Below are 20000 nucleotides of genomic sequence, written 5' to 3'. Positions count from 1 at the left end.
AGGCCGCGCGCCTTGGCTCCGCTCTCTCCAGCTCCCTACCGCGGCTCCACACACACTGCCCACAACTCCGACATGACACTTTTCTCTCCTCCACACACCTCACAACCTCCAGCAGCGACTCGACCTTGCGTTCAGCGTGCCCTTTTATCTCCACGGTGCCTCGCCTTTCCCTTTCGCCCCACTCTTCCAGCACGCGCTAGAAGCTTCCAGAAGCAGGGCGTTTTCCTCACCGAAACGGGGCCTTTCTTTTGTGTCTCCATAGCTTTCGTCTTTTCCGCACGTGTTTGTCGTTGGGGGGGGAGGGGTGAGGCAGTCGTCCGTTCTCCCCCGATGAATGCCAGGCTTCTCGCAACCGTGCTGAGGTGGAAATGCGGTGGTGGTGTGGTTGGCATTATGGTGGCGTGGCTGGTGTTTTGTGGTCGTCTTTGGTGGTGTGGCTGGCGTTTGTGGTGGTCATGAGGGTGGTGTGGTGGTCGTGAGGGTGGTGTGGTTGGGCGGTAGTGGTTAAGGTGGTTGTTGTGAAGGCGGCTGTTCGTTGTCCGTGGGGATGTTGGCGGTTGACGAGAAGGTGGTTGTGGTGATCATGGTTGTTGTGGTTGGTGGTGCTTTGTGGTGGTAGTAATGGCGGTTGGTCCAAAATAACGATAGTAAAAGAAAAACGGATAACTCAAAGATTCACGGCCCGGTTACACGAATAAATCCCTAAGACATCGGTGGGGAAATCTATCTGAACACACACTTATCGATATAACTGATCTAAGGACCTATATGGTGTTCTGCGAATTTCCACAGCCGTAACTATATATATATATATATATATATATATATATATATATATATATATATATATATATATATATATATATATATATATATATATATATATATATATATATATTGTTGGGGTCGTGGGGGTACTGTGAGGGTGGGGGTATCCCTCCCCGGTTCTCCCCGGACTCACTGGAAATCGAAGCCGTCGCACACGAATAAGTTTGGGTCGCTAATCAACCGCGAACACCAACAATTCAACTCCGTGACCCATTGTCCTCCATCTGACTACCATTTAACTGTGATGCACACAGTCTCCTTATTGAGGAATAATGCTCTTGATACGTACCTGTGTTAATCTTACTGTATGAGGTGCAACCGAGCGGAGCTGAACAACCGGCTAATAATCAGATTAGTGGGGTATAACTTCCTGGCTCGGCTAACGTGCAGACTATACTGGACCAATGGAGGAAAAGATGAAAACGAGCTGGGTACATTTATAGCAAAACAACTTATTTCAACAAGGCGAAGAAAATTATGTGGCACAATAATTATGTACAGCAGGGGAAAACAAGGAATTTGTTGGGACTGCAGAAGAAATGCAAATGTTTACAAAAGAGAGAGTGCAGAGTTACCCCGATAAACTTCTACAATCTTAACTTATGTTGTACATAATAGGCACCATCACACACACACACACACACACACACACACACACACACACACACACACACACACACACACACACACACACACACACACACACTCGGAACGTAGAGGTAGCCCAACAAGAGGGGAGACAGCTGAGGTGTAGCAACCTCATTGTACCTGGCGCAGTTGACGGACCTGTGCAACCCAGTCGCTTAGGATGGGGGAGGAGGGAGGGAAACTGAGGGTGTCTACGGTGTGGGAGTGGGAGCTGCAAATGCAGTGCAGCGTGTCGTGCAGTGTGATGCAAGAGGGCGGTGCAAGTCAGTAATGCCCTTTTAGCTTGTGCGTCCTCAGTGGACAAAACATAGATGAGAGAAAAAGGCGCATGAGGGAAAGACTTAATGGAGGTGTGTGAAAGGTCTGTACATGTGAATATTGGCTGCGACGTTTCAGTTTTTGACACACTCAACCCGGTGCACCTGGCACCTACTACAATTCCCCATTCAAACGCACAAAATCTTTTGTCTTGCCCATTCATCCTCTGAATGGCACACATACACGATCCATGTCTCAATCGTCTCAAGGCAGAAGAATCCTTCCTTAATCTGTCTCCTCCCCTTCATCGACATTGATTGAAGTGGATTTAACAGGTGCAATCAATAAGGGATCATAGCTTTCACTTGATCAGTCTACTTCATGAAAAGAGCAGGTGTTCCTCATGTTTTGTACACAGAGTGTATATTTCATACTATTATTTAGCGCTAACAAAACACATAAAACTGGGTGTTTCTTCTTCAGTAACATAATCTTTGAATACCAAGGCAATTGACTCGTTTGCACTTTGTGTTGAATTTTATGAAAAGTTGCTATTTTGAATGGTTGGATAGTCATTATTATTGTTATTGTTGTTATTATTATTACTATTATTAATATTCTCATCATTATGAGTGCTTCTTTACCAAGATCTGATTTGCTTGTTTCGTTTCTACGGTGGAGTTAGTAGTAGCACATTTATTTCCTCCAGCTGTTTAATTCTGAGCTTTGACAGCAAATTTTATTCCTCGTTTCAATTTTTTTTTTCATCGTTTTGTATTATATTATTGAAGGCGACTGAACCCTCCTGAGCGGGAAATTCTCTACCATACTCTTGAAAACAACGAAGCGATTTTGGGTGGGCTGCGCCAACAAGTGGAGGCTATCACTCAAAAGTTGAAGCAGTTACACCTGTACCAGCAGCCAATTCAGGTGCAGCATCGCCCTGCCAACCTGGCTGAAACCAGGTATGGACATTATTAAACATAAGTATGACAAACAAGTTTGTTTTTCTTTGATCTGAGTTGTGTGTGTGTGTGTGTGTGTGTGTGTGTGTGTGTGTGTGTGTGTGTGTGTGTGTTTGTGTTTGTGTTTGTGTTTGTGTTTGTGTTTGTGTTTGTGTTTGTGTTTGTGTTTGTGTTTGTGTTTGTGTTTGTGTGTGTGTGTGTGTGTGTGTGTGTGTGTGTGTGTGTGTGTGTGTGTGTGTGTGTGTGTGTGTGTGTGTGTGTGTGTGTGTGTGTGTGTGTGTGTGTGTGTGTGTGTGTGTGTGTGTGTGTGTGTGTATACACACACCAGGGAGAGAACACATTTGTGGACTGGAATTGTTAATTCTGCTAATTCACGACAAATGTGCACAAGTTGTCTCTGAAGGTGTTGTCGAGTGATGGCTGATAATCTTAAGTCCTTATCCACCTTTTGTCTACAGCATGTCGTCCACTTGGGAAGAACTTGGAGCCCTCCGTGAAGCAATCAACTCCAGTGGTGTCACATCACATGATGCTACCCCAGTAGTTCAAGGTTGTTTTTGTTATATTTGTCACAGTATGTTTCTTTGTTTTTAATTGAAGCCCTAATATTGGTGGTTGTAGCATATCCATGGCATGGTTTAGGGTGAGTTGGGTGAGAATTTTTTTTTTTCATTTTGGAGATAACATGAAGATCTTTTAAGTGGCTGGTATATTTATTAATTGTTAATTATCATCAGTTTTTCCCTCTTTTTTATTTTATTTTTCCAAATAGCCTTGAACCTTTTTTGTGGATGTAGAAGTGTTGTATAGAACTTTATAAGACATACTTTTGGCTGATTGGTCAACAACTTTACAACTTCTCTACCCTCTAAAATTCTCATACAGTAGAACTCCACCCCACCACCCCTTCTATCTTTACCCATTGGCTAAAGGCAGAGACATGTCATGGTAATATGTAACATCTTTTATAATGATAAATGACATGTTGTGGATGTGGATCTCATACTCTGCCCAAATTTGTCTCGCATGAATGACTTTAAACATTTTTTTTTATCCAAAATGATTGGTAAAACTTGGAGTGTACTGTATATGCTGCCGCAGCCTGGAGCAGGTGAACATCCCAAGACCATTTCAGGAATTCGAGCTCGTTAGCAAAAGAATGTTTTCAGGTTTTCGAGCGGACGAGCGGTGTTTCCCGTTTAGCTCTGTTTGCAATTTCATTGGCCCTGAACAGAGGAACTGTGATCTGGAGAAGCACCAGGAAAAATGGACAGACATATTTTGTTTATTTTTGCAGCTTGTGGAAGAGCACAAGATTAAGACGAGAACGGCACTCGGTAGAGCACATACCTCTGCCAGGCTTAACAGTTTACGTTTTGTACCTTACTGATGGGCCAGATCTACATCCGGACCTCAAGAAAAATCGAATCGGCTTGTTCTTGTCACCTACCCAACTCATTCACCAATTTTTGTCATGACCCGTCCAAAACGCTTTGCAATACCATGCTATATATCGCTTTTGGCCCCATCTTTCATTGGTGAAGAATCACTTGGAGGATTAAAAAATTCTCATGTCCGAATCTGGATCCAGATCTTCACCAAAATTGAATCAATTCTTCCTCTTCACACACCCAACCTGTTCACCAAGTTTCATCCAAATCCGTCCATAACCTTTTGAGATATCCTGTGCACAGACAGACAGGCAGACAGACGTGAAGACATATAACCTCCATCAACTTTCGGTGGCGGAGGTAATAATAACTTTATTCAATTTGGCCTTCATTTACAACCAACAGTCAGATTTCTGGTAAATGAAAAGCGGCAAATTACAACTCTTGAACAAAGCAGTTTTTCCACTGCAGGCTTAAATTAAGCAGCTTTCAAGACTCCTCACATACACTGCCAGAAATGTCAAGGGATTTTAAAATCTCATTTCAGAGATAACATGCGCTAAATAAACATCCGAATACATTTACATCCTCGTCTTTCACGAGTGAAAAGGTTACAAACCTTATCAAACAAATAAATCATTCTACCCAATTATGTGATGTCATTTTTTTTTCGCAATTTATTTTGGCAACTTAAAGGTTCCCCCCCCCCCCCCTTCTGATGAAGGGTTAACCCTCCATGTATCACCTGCATCTGGTTTTCCATGGCAACAGTATGTTTTTATCAATTCCCCAATCCGTTGTTTATCTTACCCGCTGAAACAGACCAACATTTTCCTTTGCAGAGACTAGTATTCCGTTGTAGTGATCATCATAGGTTAATATTCAGTACAGGGTGCCGCACACTTTATAATCAATCTCTTTATTTTAACCAGTGTCCATAATCGTATCAATATTTTTAAGTGTTTGTTTGTGTGTTTGTATGTTATTCTTTCACGCCTGAACTGGAGCACCTCGAGGCCCCAAATTTTGGTTGTACGTACTTCAGGATCTGAGCAAGGGTTTAAGCGACCACACATTTGCTTTGTCGTCCGTTTTGAGGCCACCAAAGGCTGCTATAAAGTGTGTATTGGGATTTAGGATCAGGCAGTGATGCCGCCATCCTACAGTTGAAGGGTAACCACCATGAGGCCAATAACTCCATAGATTTTCAATGTATAACACATCCCAAAACCACTGCCAGGAAAATCTCATGGACCCAGGCAGTGCGGGGCATTCCTCCCCCACTCCTCACCAATTCATGAGGCCACCCTGTGGTTGTGCCTGTGCAAGTTTCATTTGAGTCTATCAAGTTTTCAAAAAAATATATATATTTTTGCTCATCTTGGCATTTTCTTCCTTTGGGAAATGCAATTGGAATTATTTGAGCTATATAATAACCATGATGTATTGTATATGCAGGTAAGTGGTACGCATATTTTTGCTTCATATACGTATCCCAGGTTATTGTTTTATTTTCGGGAATGATCGACGTAGCGGTCTGTTGCCTATACACCACACAAATAAATGGTGGTGTCTCTGCAATAGGTGTTGCCTGTACACCATGTATCAGAGGAACGTGTTGCATGCTTGGAATAAGATCGCCTATACGGTGGGTACTCTGTTATGGTATTAATAATCATAAAAGATAATAACATGACACCCCCCCGCCCCCACCGACCACTCTCGAAGGGAGTGGGTGCTTCTCGTGTCTTTTAATTCTGGAAAAATCCTCACGCAGTCAAACCTGGAACACGGATGCACAGTGGGTGTGTTGGGTGAAATAAAGGGTTTTGCTTGGAGTTTGGTAAAGCTAAGGTCTTCCATTATGCATTGCTGTCCTTGAAGGTGGAAGCCATTTCTTCAGCAGGATAGAAAGATACTCGAGCGGGTTCAGTGATGCGTTATGAGGATGGTAATAAGTAAAGCATGGTTCTCATGAGGACCGCTTATCGAACCTACAACCTTTCTCACTAGATTATAGACAAATTAGACGAGATTTGATCACTCTTTACCGGATCCTGCATGGGGAACTCCAAGTTTCTTTTGAAGAACCGCCTTATCTCAGTCTTGGGATGATCTCGTCTTCATGGTCACTCCTGCAAACTGACCAAGCCTATGACCTGCTGCAGGAGGGGAGCAGTCTTCTATACTCATCGACTGGTTAATGTGTGTAACGTACTTGATGAAGCCGTTCAATCACCGCCTGTCGATACATTTAAAAAGAGTTTAGACTGCCGCTATTTCAACAACGAGAGGACCACAAAGGACATTGCCCTCATGTCCTACTTTCCTACCTGACCTGACCTGATGTGTAAACTGGCACACTCAAATGTTCATTAGAAAGTCTCAATTTCTTGGTAAAATAGGCTCAACTGCATCAGAGAAATTGGTCCAAATTTATAGTCATGGTACTTCTTTCACATCTGGAGATGCTTTGTGAAGCTTGTTGCCACGCAGGTGCACATTTGGGAATGCTGTGTCCAGAAATCCGAGCACTCATGCACTCTGTGGCACAGCGCTCAACTACATGCCGCACCTTGGCAGAATAAACTCGTACCCTTTCTCCAAGATTGCCTACGATGATCTGGACTGCCGATGCTGCTCATGACACGTGCAGTAACACGGTGTCATCAGAGAATTTCTAAGTTGCACCAGACGATCCAGAAGGCTCAAGAGACTCAGAGGGAGGCAAGCTTTTAACTCAAATTCAAAACTATTCCTTAAACTGAGCCTAATTTGAAATCTCATCTTGACCTTTGGCAAGGCCAATGGGATGTTTGGATTCCTGGTGCCTGAAGGATTGCTTTCACTTCTTTGTGAAAGAAACTTCTTCTTTCACTTTGAACTTTGAGTTCACTGGCCAAAGCCTTTTTTTTTGTTATCTTTGTAATGCATTAGCAAACCCGAGCACAACAGTGTTTTTCTCCCGCAACCTCTTGTTACATTGAGCCAAAAATTTTCATCATCGGAGCGACTACTCAGAAAGAACGTTTTATTGATAATTATGATGTCATAGGTCACGTGGTGTGGCAGCCATTTTGGAATAATTGAAAAATTTTGGACCACTGTATCTCTGAAACCGCATCAAGGTAAAAATTGAAACTTGGCACACAGCAAGTACTCCTCATGGGGGAATAAGCTTGTCTCAATTATGATGTCATAGGTGTCTTCGTTATGACATCATAATTGCAGATGTAGAATGCCACATGTGATCAGTTTGAAAATTTTTGTGAGTTATGGTTCACAGGATAAAATGGTTCACAGAAAAGAAAATTGATGACGTACGTCATCGGTCACGTGATTCGGCAGCCATATTGTTTAAAAAAAAAAGAAAACCTTCAAAAATCTTCTTTGAAGTGGCTGAATAGATTGAGGGGAAATTTCACACAAATGTTCCCCAAGCCACGGGTGTACAAGATTGTTTAGGAATAATTGATGGGTTACATACATGGTTTGGTAGCCATATTGGATTGAAGAAAAATATTAATTAATGTTTTCTCTGGAACCACTTAATCAATCGACGTGAAACGTCACATTTATGATGTAGTAGTGATTGGGAATACATGTTTTAAATTTCAACTTGATTGGACACATGGTTTCGTCAGCCAGATGAATTGAAATATTTTAATCAGGGTTTTTTTATTTTATTTTATTTTTATTTTTCTGAATAAGGTTCACTTGGCTGTGCTTGGATGGGTTTCAGGGTAGAGTAGTAGCAGCTGAAATGTGAATCCTATCCAGGTTCCTCCTAATGACTACATCTTTGCTTTTTGCTTGTCTGGGTTCCTTCTGATTTGTACCTATTTGATTTGAACTGAATTTATTTTAATCCCATTCTAAATTCAATTGAATAATAATAAAAAACGTCGTGGGTCATGGTCATGTGTCCAATGAAAGCCTGGTTGTATCAAAGTGGGATGTCTTGGCACCCAGTCATCACTGCCAGCAGTTATAAAGTAGCAGTTCTAATTGTCTCTTATTAATCGCATAACACACCAGTACACGAATGTCACACAAAATATACCACACAAAGCAAGTCCTGGTGACGGTCTGCAATCTCTGATTGCTCTTTTTCTTGTTCTCAACAGTTCCTTCTATTGACCTGAAAACCTCACTCTTGTATGAGGCTCGATTTTTATTTTTATTTTTATGTTATTTTATTATTAATGTTACTTTTTTGGTACCAATTGAGACTGGTGAATCGGGTCACTAGGGACAATACTGTCAGACAATGGACATCGCCTATCAGTACATATTGTGACACTCAACAACTATTCTGTGCCACTGCTGTCTCATGCATACTTGGAGATGCCGCACCCACTCTCAGAATTCATAACTCCCATAATTTGCCCACTTTGAGATGCTATTGCTATGCAGAACTATGCTCTCATTGATGGTTCACTTGTTTAAATATGCGGATCAAGACTGGGGGGATGATTTTTGTAAAAGTTACCCCGGGGCAGAAATGAAAGCATGTTAATACGTGGCTTTGATAGACATTTAAAACATGTTGGCCGAGAGCATTCTAATCTGAACCCCTGGCTCATGAATGTGATGAACTCAGGTTCAAATACCATTTCCCACATGTTTTTACATTGTCTTCTCATGTTCTAATATCCTCCGATTATACATGCCGACTAATATCTTTGATCCAAGGTTGATAGCAGAGCTTGAACAGAAATCATATGTGGAACAATCGATGATCAAAAAATAAAGAATTAATTTTTATCCTTCTTTTTGACTAATGCTGCATGAACATTCATTCTTAGGAAAAAAAGGGGAGGGAGATATTTCCTTGTGGTTTGAGCTGAAGATGCATCACATTAATAACAAAATACTTCTGCCTGTTTTAGACAAGAAGGCCCAGACGCGACAGGCTCAACTTCGAGCATTTCTCTCTCGTCGAACTACCATTCCCGTGAAAGCTACAGCTCCAGGTAAGGAATCGTTTACTTCTCACTATTTTTCCAAACAGGGCATCTCCTGACTCATTGGTTTATTGAACCGAATTAGGATGGTGCAGTACCGATCATAGTATTTCTACCATGTGTCAACTTGGTCAACTTACCATGTGTCAAAGTGGGACTTAGTGACACAAACTTGGTTGGGGGGAATGTATCTAACGAAACACGTACTATGAAATAACTTATAATCGATACCCCCATTTTACTCACTTTACCAGATCCATAACAATATTATTGCTGCTGTAATTCTTCTTTTGGAATGAACCGTCAATTCGACATATCTTAGGTTTACGAACGCATCTGGCCTTGTGGATTTGTTGATAGTAGGAACTGTTGACAACACAGCAACTGTGCTGAAATAGCAAACAGTGTAACCTTGTATCAAGGAATATCTGAGCAACTTGTTACCCACATTTTGGCAGGAACTTGGAATTTGGCCAGGATGCCAGCAATAATATTCCTACTCTTTTTTTTTTTTTTTTTTCTTTTTTAACATCTGCCAAATAATGCTATCAGGTGGGTCCACAGCTGAACACCTATCTAAGGGATGGCACATTCATTGTCATCTGCGAAGCACCAGACTGACAGCTTATAGTAGCATCACGAAACAAACCAAGAATAGACCGCTCAAATGTAAGTGTGCTACCTCTGCAGCATCCTGTCGGATATTGCTGTAATACAGACCTCGTAAAGTGACAAATTATCTTGTACCTCGTCTCCATTAGTAGGGTTGAACGGTTTACGACAGGCCCCTGTTTTAACGGCCTTGGCCTGGCCTGCATCTCTTTGGAGCCCAAGGTGATGCTGTCATGTTTCTGTCTGCAGGGTTTGCACAGCTTTTGACACTCAAAATTTCCTTGGTGTGTGGTAATGGTGGATAGCGTTCTCTTATCCTTGATGTTTCTTATTTACCTTTTGCGGGATAGTTTGTGATCAGAGTAGATAACGGAGAATGAGGAATATGTGGAAGGTTATGTCTTTTGTCAGAACATTTGAATGGAAAAGCAAAAAGTTTTTTTTATTTGTAGCATGCTGACTTTAACCTGCTCATTGAGCCAAGATGTTATTGATTTGGATGAAGGAGTTTTGCATGTCCAGCAAATGTGTATTTATGACGTTTTTCATTCCAGCCAACTTGTCACGTTCAGCATTCTTATCATCGTACCAGGACAACGATGCGGAGGATATAAGTTCTGTATCGTCAGTTGGACTTGCAGAACAGCTGCCTTCAGACACTGCTGGTGATGAGTCTTTGTTGGTGTCCACCGCCGCGTTTTTTTCGAACAATGTTCCGAGCCAATCCTTTGCGACAATTCGCCATGCTCCTCTCACCCGCACAACTTCTGTTTTCCATCCAACCAGTAAGAGTAAAGCTCACCCAACTCCCATTCCCAATGTATTTGTCATCTTTTGTTTTGCACACAGTCTCGGCTCATGGAAGAGCAAGGTGATAGAGTGTATCAGGAAGCACCATCGACGATAAGATAACAAGTTTGTGTAACAAAGGGATGAATTGTAAAGGAGGATAAAGAAGAAGGAAGGAAACAGAGCAATGTGAAAGTAGATGCGGTGGGGTTTTTGGGGAGGAGCGTTTGGTGGGGAGAAGGTTAATGCTAAAAGGAAGATTACAGGTATGGAATGGAGGATGAGCTGGGGTGGTGGTGTATTGCCAACTTGAAACCCTGAAGAGAAGAGTGGGATAGAGTTGCCTCTGGAAGGTGGTTCCATACTGTATTTTGAAGAAGTGAGGAATCACAACATACATGTGTGCAGTCAGCCTGTATGTTGTAATTTTTTTTTTTTTCACCATGACTGGGTTACTGTAAGAACACATACATCGTGTGTGTGTGTGTGTGTGTGTGTGTGTGTGTGTGTGTGTGTGTGTGTGTGTGTGTGTGTGTGTGTGTGTGTGTGTGTGTGTGTGTGTGTGTGTGTGTGTGTGTGTGTGTGTGTGTGTGTGTGTGTGTGTGTGTGTGTGTCAGAGAGCAAAAGGAACTAAACCAGTGGAGTGGAAGTATAAAATAGAGGCCACAGACTTGCCTGCAATGTGAGGGAAACAGACCTTGTGCTTCAGCTTTAACGCAGCGGATTCCTATAATGTTGAAAACTTTAGATTCCACAGAAACTAGGATAAACAGGTGTGATGCTGTGGTGCCAGCCCATAGAGGAGAGCAGTGCTTCATTGAGCTAAGGAGAAGGACCTTGGAGACGTGAGCAGTTCTGAATTTTCAAGGAAAGACTTGGAACAGTGGAGGATGATGCCCCAAGTGTAGCTGACTTTGGAGGTCAACTTTGCTATATGGTCGGCCCAGGAGATGGCATGGCTGAGGGTTAAGAAGAGGAGATTGAAAGAGTTTCAATAGGAATGGGATTTGAGTGAATTGTCAAACTGAAAAGGTGGAAAGTAAGCAGATCGTGGTGCTGAGAGGCATGGTTATTAATAACAGAAATCACGTTTGATTTGGAATTGTTACAAGTAGAAGGTAGTGTAAGTTTCAAACATGGATGGCATTTATGATGACAGCACTTGTAAAGGATTCCTCATAAAAGATAATATAAATGAAGAGATGGAGATAGAATAGCTGCAGGACGTGTCAGTCGAATGGCAAAAGCAGCTGCAGATAAGAGACAGACACACAGACACAGACTACGCTTTCACAGGTCAGGTCAGGTATGGGGGCATGTGCCAGAACAGCGCGTCGCTGCGTCCACTTTCCACCGGTACTCCAGGGCCTCCGTCTGGCCATCCCCCAGGCAGATGCCAGGCCCATCCCCATCAGCTTGAGATGCCGGTCAACCTGCTGCAAACACGAGGCACGTGGTCGGCCCATTGGCCTCCTCCACTCACGAGACTCCCTCGCTGAGAGAATCTGGTGAGCAGGATCAGCATCAGGAAAACGAGCCACATGTCCATACAGCCGCAGCTGACGCTTACGGACTATGCAGGTAACAAATCTCATCCGAGTCTCTCTCAGCAACTGCTCGTTGAACACAAAATCCGACCAGCGATAGCCAAGGATTCTCCGAAGAGATCTGGTACCAGAGGAATTAAGTATCCGTCTCAGATCCTTGGTCAGAGTCCAAGTCTCACATCCATAGAGCAAGACTGGAAGCACCAAGGACCTGAAGACTCGGACTTTCATCCTCCCGCACAGGAGCCGGCAGCGCCACACCCCATGATACAGTGAATCCATGACTCCCCAGGCCCGACCCAGACATCTATTGACCTCTGACTCACAGCCAGCAGAGACATGAATATCACTGCCAAAGTAAGTGAATCTCTCCATGACCTCAACATCCTCACCACAAACAGACACAGGCAGGACGGCAGCATCCAAGATGTCATTGAAAGCCTGGAACTTAGTTTTGACCCAAGAAACCCATAATCCCAGCTGCTCCGACTCCTCATTCAGCACTTCGAGGGCCCCCAAAAGGATATCGAAAGTCTCTGCAAAGATGACTGCATAATCTGTGAAATCAAGGTCCGAGATTTTGACATTCCCAAACAATGCACCGCAGCTTGATCTTTCCGACATCCTCCCTAGAATCCAGTCCATACAAGTGCTGAAAAGTGTGGGTGCCAGTACACACCCCTGACGAACTCCAGTAACAACTGGAAAGAAGTCAGAGATGGTACCACCACACTTCACAGCACTTTCAGTACCAGAGTAGAGTTCAGACATCAGATCGATCCGTTTTGGTGGCACCCCACGAAGACCAAGAATCCTCCAGAGGGCATCCTGATTCACTGAATCAAACGCTTTACAGAGATCAACATAGGCTGCAAGCAGCTCCTGCCGAAACTCTCGTCTGCATTCGGTGAGGACCCGAAGAGCAAGGATACGGTCAATCGTTGACCTATTTGGTGTAAAGTCTGACTGCTCTGGACGCTGGTGCTCAAGCAGATGGTGGCGAACCCTATCAAGAATTATCCGAGCAAAGACCTTGCCCGGCACTGAGAGCAGCGTCACCCCTCGGTAGTTGTTGCAGTCTTGGCGATAACCCTTCCCTTTCCAGAGAGAGACAACAAGGCCCCTCTTCCAATCAGTTGGGATGATGCCTGTGTTCCAGGCAGAGCACAAAACTGCATGCAACAACACAAGTGCAGCATTTCCACCAGCCTTGAGAAGTTCAGCATGGATGCCACAGATCCCTGGAGCTTTACCCCATTTCAACCGGTTCACCGCAGCCCGTGTTTCCACAAGCGAAGGTGGACCACAGTTGATTTGGAGGGTCAGCCATAGGGATTGTAACACCCTTGACGTCCAACTCGACAGCTGGTGGATCAGCCTGGTACAACCGCTCAAAGTAACCGGCCCAGTGGGCTTCACTTCAGACTCCTCTGTCAAGAGCCTACCGCTCTCTGCTCTAACTGCAGTGCTCCGAGGGATGGGCTTGGATGAACGCAATGCGCGAATTCCCCTCGAAGCGGGATGAGAATCACCTATCCACAGGTGATGCTCTCCCCCCTCACAGATTCCTCGCACATAGGCCTCCTTGTCCACCCTTCGTGCACGTACAGTTTTACGCCTCAGCTCCCTGAACAGCTCAGCTCTGCCATTCAGCCTGACCCTGCGACTCTGGTCAATGGTATCCAGTGTCCCTTGAGAGACAAAATTCTTCTTTGCCCTGCAGTAAGTTCCAAGACATCCACCGGCAACATCAAGGACGGTGGTCTTGAAGGCACTCCACAACTCTTCAGGACCCCACAAAGCACCCAGACCCCCCAAATGTCCACTCAGCCTGTTTGCAAACTCCTCAGCTACCCTCTCATCCTTGAGCTTGCCAACATCCAGCCTAGGCTGGGATGGTACCATTCTCCTGGATTTAAGGTGCAGCTTTAGAGTTGCTACAACAAGCCGGTGGTCAATATTGAGGAAATGAGCACTCCGGTAGACCCTGCAGTTCTGGATCATCCTCCAGCGACCATCAACAAGGAAATGGTCAATCTCCTTTGCCACACCGCCAGCATTGGAATACCAAGTCCAGCGATGAGCTTGTGGGTGCTGAAACCATGAACCGGCCACCCTAAGTCCATGACTTCTTGCAAAGTCAAGGAACTTAGTGCTATTCTGGTTCATAGTTCCTGACCCATGGGGACTAACACATGTCTCATAACCATCCCTATCAGTTCCAGTCGATGCATTGAAATCCCCCAAGACTAGAAGTGTATCTCGTCTGGGGCACTGATCAACCACAGACTCGAGCGTGGCGTAGAATGCATCCTTCACGGTGAGATCACTCGCCTCAGTCGGAGCATAGACAGAGACCAGGGAAATGACACCTAAGGAGTGACGAATCCTTAATCTCATAATACGCTCGTTGACCGGTGTTACCTCAATTATCATTGGGGTCAGCTTATTGGACACAGCTACAGCAACTCCTTGAGTATGGTTACCACCAGATCAATCAGACCAATCGTAGGTATAACCACCCACCATTATCTCTCCGCAATCTGGTCTCTGAACCTCAGAGAGTGCTGCAATACCAATGTCTAAATGCTTGAGCTCAGATGATAACAGAGACAGGTGATCATCCTCTCTTAGGGATAGGACATTCCAGGCACCCACCCGAAGGGACTGCCTCAGGTTATCCCAAGGAGACTGCCGTCTGGTGGACGACACCTCAGCACCACTCTGCCACACTCTCCCACAATCTGACCCGGGAATGTTACCCCGTGGTTTCCCTCCTATCATCAAAGATTGGGGGTCCCGAAGGCTTTGCCCCAATCCCGTCATCCGGTGTGCTGCCCTGCGAAGGGAAGCTGCACAAGAGGTATTCCCATGGAGTGGGTTTCCAGATTTTTTGTGTTTTGCGGAATGAAGGTTTTGCGGTGGCCGGAGTGCAAATCCTGTGACCAACCTGCTAATAAAAAGTAACCCAACTGCAGGAGGACGTCTGCAGACACAGTTGGGCACTAGATATGGATGGCTGTTGGCTCACAAGGTGCTCCTCCGCCCTTTGACGGAGGAGTTTGCATCTGTGTCCAATCTTCTTTCACAGGAAGATTCATAATCGGATTCAGAAGACATGGAAAACCAATTATTTTGTGAGAGGATGTGTTGCAGTCCCTGCCAGATGGCCTGAGTAAAAAAAAAAAAAATCTGTATTGCTGCGGAAGATTTTTAGCAACAGTCATACAGATTCGTATTTTGACGAGAACGTGGTTGGAGAAGCCAAGCAGAGAACAGGATATTTTTGATGTAAAGTTGGTTGATCTTCCCTTTTATATGTACCATCCTCTGCCTTCCACATTATATTTCTCAATATTATAATCTGCTCTCTTGTTTTTCCCTATTCTGCAGTATTTTCCTTCAAATGGAAAAATGTAGATTGGATATTCTTATGCATCATTCAGATCATGAAATGTGAAACCAAATAGTAGACCAGAGGTGTCGTTCCAAATGTACTTGCATTTAAACGATTGGCCGATTTCAGTCCATATAAACTCTCTTTATGCTTACAAAGCATCCGTAAATATTTTCCTGGATGAATCATTTGTAACACAACAGCTTTTCAAATGAAAAAGAAGGGAGGGTTAAAGTTAATGTGGGGTGACTTTACCTCCAAAAAACCCTTTGTGTCAAACACTCGTTCTGTCTTGGTGGTACTCCAAAATCTTTATCCCATTTGTTATTGAATCGTATGCCATCCACTTTGCATTCCCCTTTTCCATTCCATTCCCACGAAATCATCCAACGTCTCAAATGACAGCATTTGAGAGTGGATTTGGTGATTGGTTCATCAATTTGTGATTCTCTGAATGAACAGTTTCAATTGGTTCTGAACAATTGATTGCTTCCTTTGCACTGCAGTTCCTCAAATGGCTTTGCATCCAACCACATCTCCAGACATTGCATGCTCCTCAACTTTGTCGAGGAACTCATCCCGACTGTATATGGTCGATACTGGGGCACACCCTCGTTCCGCAACCTCTAACGTCCTTTCCACCTCGACAAGCTGCTGCAGCTTCTCACATTTTCTGTTTTCCACATGACACGGGTAGTTAGCCAGGCACTTAGCATTTGTTAATGCTTTGGCTGGTCATTGATTGTGGTTGGTTTAGTGTCTGAGGAGGTTCTTTTGAAATTGGTGATTCAGTGCAGGCCTCGCGGAAATGCTTGAATGCGCTCGATTTGTGCATGCTGTGCTCTTTAGATAGTCTGCTGTGTTTCTCTCTAATCTTGCTCATTTTGCAGAATAAATAACTGCAAAACTTTCCTGGCAGAATTTTTGTTTTTTTGTCATGTTTTAATAATACACTTTATCTTTGTTCTCATTTTATTCATGTGTTGTTGTTGTAGGTGACGACAGTCAAGTCAGTATTGGCGTAGAGACTGCACTTAAAGCCGTCCCCAAGGTTGTTAATGTGAAAGACCTCTCGACTTCCCCTCCTTTGTCCAGGTATGAAGCATTAGAAAGTAAGTTCTTTCTTTGACTGCACTATTTAAATTGATATGCCAGTCACAGGATCAACTTCAAATTGTTTTCCTCTGTGAGGAACATTAGTCATGCCCTCTGCCTGGCATTTAGTTAACCATGTCTGACTTGAGTCGAGGAAGTCAGGAGATCAAACCCAAACTGAGTCGTGCCAAAGACTTTTTTTCATTTTTTTTTTAAACAACGTTAAGTGCTGCTTCCTTGCTTGACACACAGCATTTAAGAGCCTCGAGCATGAAACAAACAACACTGGGAAGGCAAAAACAAACAAAAAAGACCAATTAGGGATTGCAGACCCTCACCTGGACTTGTTTTGTGTGGTGTATTTTGTGAGGTGTTTCTGTATCGGTGTGTTACGTAATTAATAAGGCATAATTAGAACTTCCACTTTATAACTGCTGGCAGTGATGACCGGGTACCAAGACGTCCCGCTTTGATTGGACGCCTGACCCTGACCCATAACGTTTTTTTTTTATCATTCAATTGAATTCAGAATGGTATTAGAATAAATTCAATTCAAATCAAATGGAAGACGAAATAAGTACAGTTCTGCATTGGAGTCATCAGAAGGGCCCCAAACCAGCAAAAAGCAAAGATGGAGTCATCAGGAGAAACCTGGATAGGATTCACATTTCAGCTGCTCCTCCTCTACCCTCAAACCCATCCAGGCACAGCCAAGTGAGACTGATTCAAAAAAAAGAAAAGAAAAGAAAAAAAGAACCTATATCAAAAAATCAAATAATTGTGGCTGTCAGACCATGCATTTTGATCAAGTTGAAATTTAAAACATGTATTCCTCATCAATACTAGATCATAAATGTGAAGTTTCATGTCAATTGATTAAGAGTTTCCAGAGAAAACATTATTTAATATTTTATTCAATCCAATATTTCAGCCAAACCATGTGACCTATCAATTATTCCTCAACAAACCTGTACACCCATGGCTTGGGGAACATTTGTGTGAAGTTTCCCCTCGATTTGTCCAGCCGTTCTGGAGAAGAAGATTTTTTTTTGAAAATAGATTTTAGGGTAAATCCAATATGGCTGCCAAACCATCTGACCTATGACATCATATGTGTGAACCTTTTGTTCCTTATGGATAGGCGTTCATACGTGTGAAGTTTCACCTCGATCTGTTCAGCCACTTCAGAGAAGGTTTTTATTTTATTTTTTATGTTTATTCTTTAACAAAATGGCTGCCGAATCACATGACCTATTGCATCATAATTGTCATGAAAACATTCTACATGAATAGTTGCACCTATGATGAAAATTTTGTCTCAATCCCACAAGGGGTTGCGGAGAAAACACAAGTTATTTGTGAACAAACAAACAAACAAACAGATGGACAAACAAACAGACCCAAATAAAATACCCTCTCCTTCAGCGAGGGTAAAAATTCTGCCTGTGGAATCAACTTCCACATTATCTTCAATGTCATTCTTGAGTATTGAGGACTGCTTTTCACCACTATCTCAGATCATTCCCAACCCAAAACAATGATCTCTTCTTTTCCTGTTAATCATCCCCCTCCCCCCCCCCCCCAATCACTCCCAAGTCCGACTCCTTTAATATTTCCAGTTTTTATTTCCTGAGAGTTTGCATCTGTGTCCATCTTGTCCACTGAATGTGTCCTCCTCTACCCCTTATTCCTCCCCACACATTATTTGTCCAAGTCTCACTATATTTTGTCCTCCAACCCTGATGTTGGCCTCCCACACCCCCCCCCCTCTCCTATACTGTTCCTCTTGTCCTGTTGCGTCCCCATCCATTCAGTGTTGTAGCTCTCTCATGAGCCTTGACCTTGTATTTCTACCAAGCAAAAAAACCAAAACAAACCTCGTTTGATATGCTTATGCACATGTGCAACAGCAACTATAACATTTGGCACAAGCATTAAAATTTGGAGAAGGAGCCCCTATATGGAGTAATTTTGTATTTTTGAATCGCGTGATGGGGAGCGTGCCATTTTGGCTCATGCCATGGCCGTAGGCTGGGCGTGAGGGTATTGCATTCCTCCCACCCGTGAATTTGTGTTCATTGTCCAGCAGAATAACTGGATAACGAGGGCAGCTAGAATTGCCAAATTTGCCAAAACAGAGCTTCATATTGTGAATGTCTCGGATGAGTTCAACTTTGATCTCACAAGGAAAAGTACATTAAAAAAAACTTGGTGCAGGACTATGTGTACTCACACCATGACCACGCGACACTATAGGTTAGCACCAGTATGGGTTAACACATTCTTGGGTGGTTTGGCACCAAGAGAAAACAACGGTGTGAATGAGTATTTCCACTGAGTGCATTGTAGTTGCTTTTCCAGTGACGACCATCTGAAGCTCAATTTCCAGTGGCCAGCACGACGTGCATCCAGATCGGAGAAAAACTTGTAGTTGTCTCTTTTTTTTTCTGCCCAAGTGCTTCATGTTTTAGTACCCTTCCATTGTGTTTTTTAGAGTGTCTAATTTGTTTTTCTTTGACAACAGAGGTTAAGTGGGGATTGAAAGGGTAATCACAGAAGTATACGAAGGTACGGTAAGGGAAGGGTCCGAAATTTGCCAATAAATCCTTATTTCAGCAACCTCTCTGAAACTTATATGCTCCAGGCAGGTAGTTTATTTCCTTGACATTGTCTCACTAATTATGACCAGTTTTTGGCCCCATCTCTTAATGGTGAAGAATCACAGAAAAATTACAATATCAAAATCTTTACCAAAATCGAATCAATTAGTCCTTGTCACATACCGAACCTGCCCACCAGGTTTAATCCAAATCTGTCCATAACATTTTGAGATATCCTGCTCACAAACAAATAAACAAACAAACAGGAGTGAAAACATAACCATCCACCTTCAATGGCGGAGGTAATAATTATATTGTGATAAATGGTCACAATTGTGCTTTGCAAAATCGTTTGCTTGCTTTTCATGATATATTGGTGGTAAAACAGATCGTGACAGTAGTTGTCATGGGCTTTGTTGTGCTTTTCTTTTGTCATATTGTAATATTGTTTATGAACCAACTTGTTGATACATGTTGTTATCCTTTTGACAGCACAACTTCCCCGCATGTCATAAAGAATCTTTCAACGAAGCAAGTGAGTTCTTGTTTAATCTGCATAAGCAGCCAAATGTTACTCCAACACACAACATCTTACTGAAACTTTGTTTTGAGCATGTTCTGAAATCATCACGAGGTTTTCTTGCAGTTTCCTTTGATCACATTTTGTCCTGTATGATTCACCTATCCCAGTAATTTTGCTTTGTTTGCAGAGTACGATCTCTGTGTCCAAGCCAATGACAACGGCCAGTCGGGATATGGGTGAGTTGTGAATCCGCAGAAATTTTTTTGGATTGTAGTCATTTTCAGCATTGTTCAGGGGTCAGAGGTCAACTCAATCGGTTGCAAAATGATTTTTCCTTGACTGCCAAGCATTTATATTTCAACCATTCCAGGGAAGACTTG

The 20000-nt window shown here is 43.2% G+C and overlaps 1 protein-coding gene across 1 annotated transcript in view; it reads left to right on the top strand.

Moving 5' to 3' along the window:
• NUP214 (nucleoporin 214) overlaps positions 1-20000 on the top strand; it is a 104547-nt gene that overhangs the window by 45313 nt on the left and 39234 nt on the right. The window contains exons 14-20 of the mRNA XM_085853471.1: positions 2526-2699; positions 3158-3249; positions 8983-9066; positions 10224-10454; positions 16398-16497; positions 19590-19632; positions 19808-19856. Coding sequence (XP_085709597.1) covers positions 2526-2699; positions 3158-3249; positions 8983-9066; positions 10224-10454; positions 16398-16497; positions 19590-19632; positions 19808-19856 — 773 coding nt within the window. The remainder of the gene's footprint in view (positions 1-2525; positions 2700-3157; positions 3250-8982; positions 9067-10223; positions 10455-16397; positions 16498-19589; positions 19633-19807; positions 19857-20000) is intronic.

This window comes from Eptatretus burgeri, chromosome 14, assembly GCF_056783735.1.
Source record: "Eptatretus burgeri isolate ZD-2024b chromosome 14, Ebu_testis_v1, whole genome shotgun sequence".
Classification (NCBI taxonomy): Eukaryota; Metazoa; Chordata; class Myxini; order Myxiniformes; family Myxinidae; genus Eptatretus; species Eptatretus burgeri.
The sequence above is the reverse complement of the archived record's forward strand: the minus strand, read 5'-3'. Positions and strand labels throughout refer to the sequence as shown.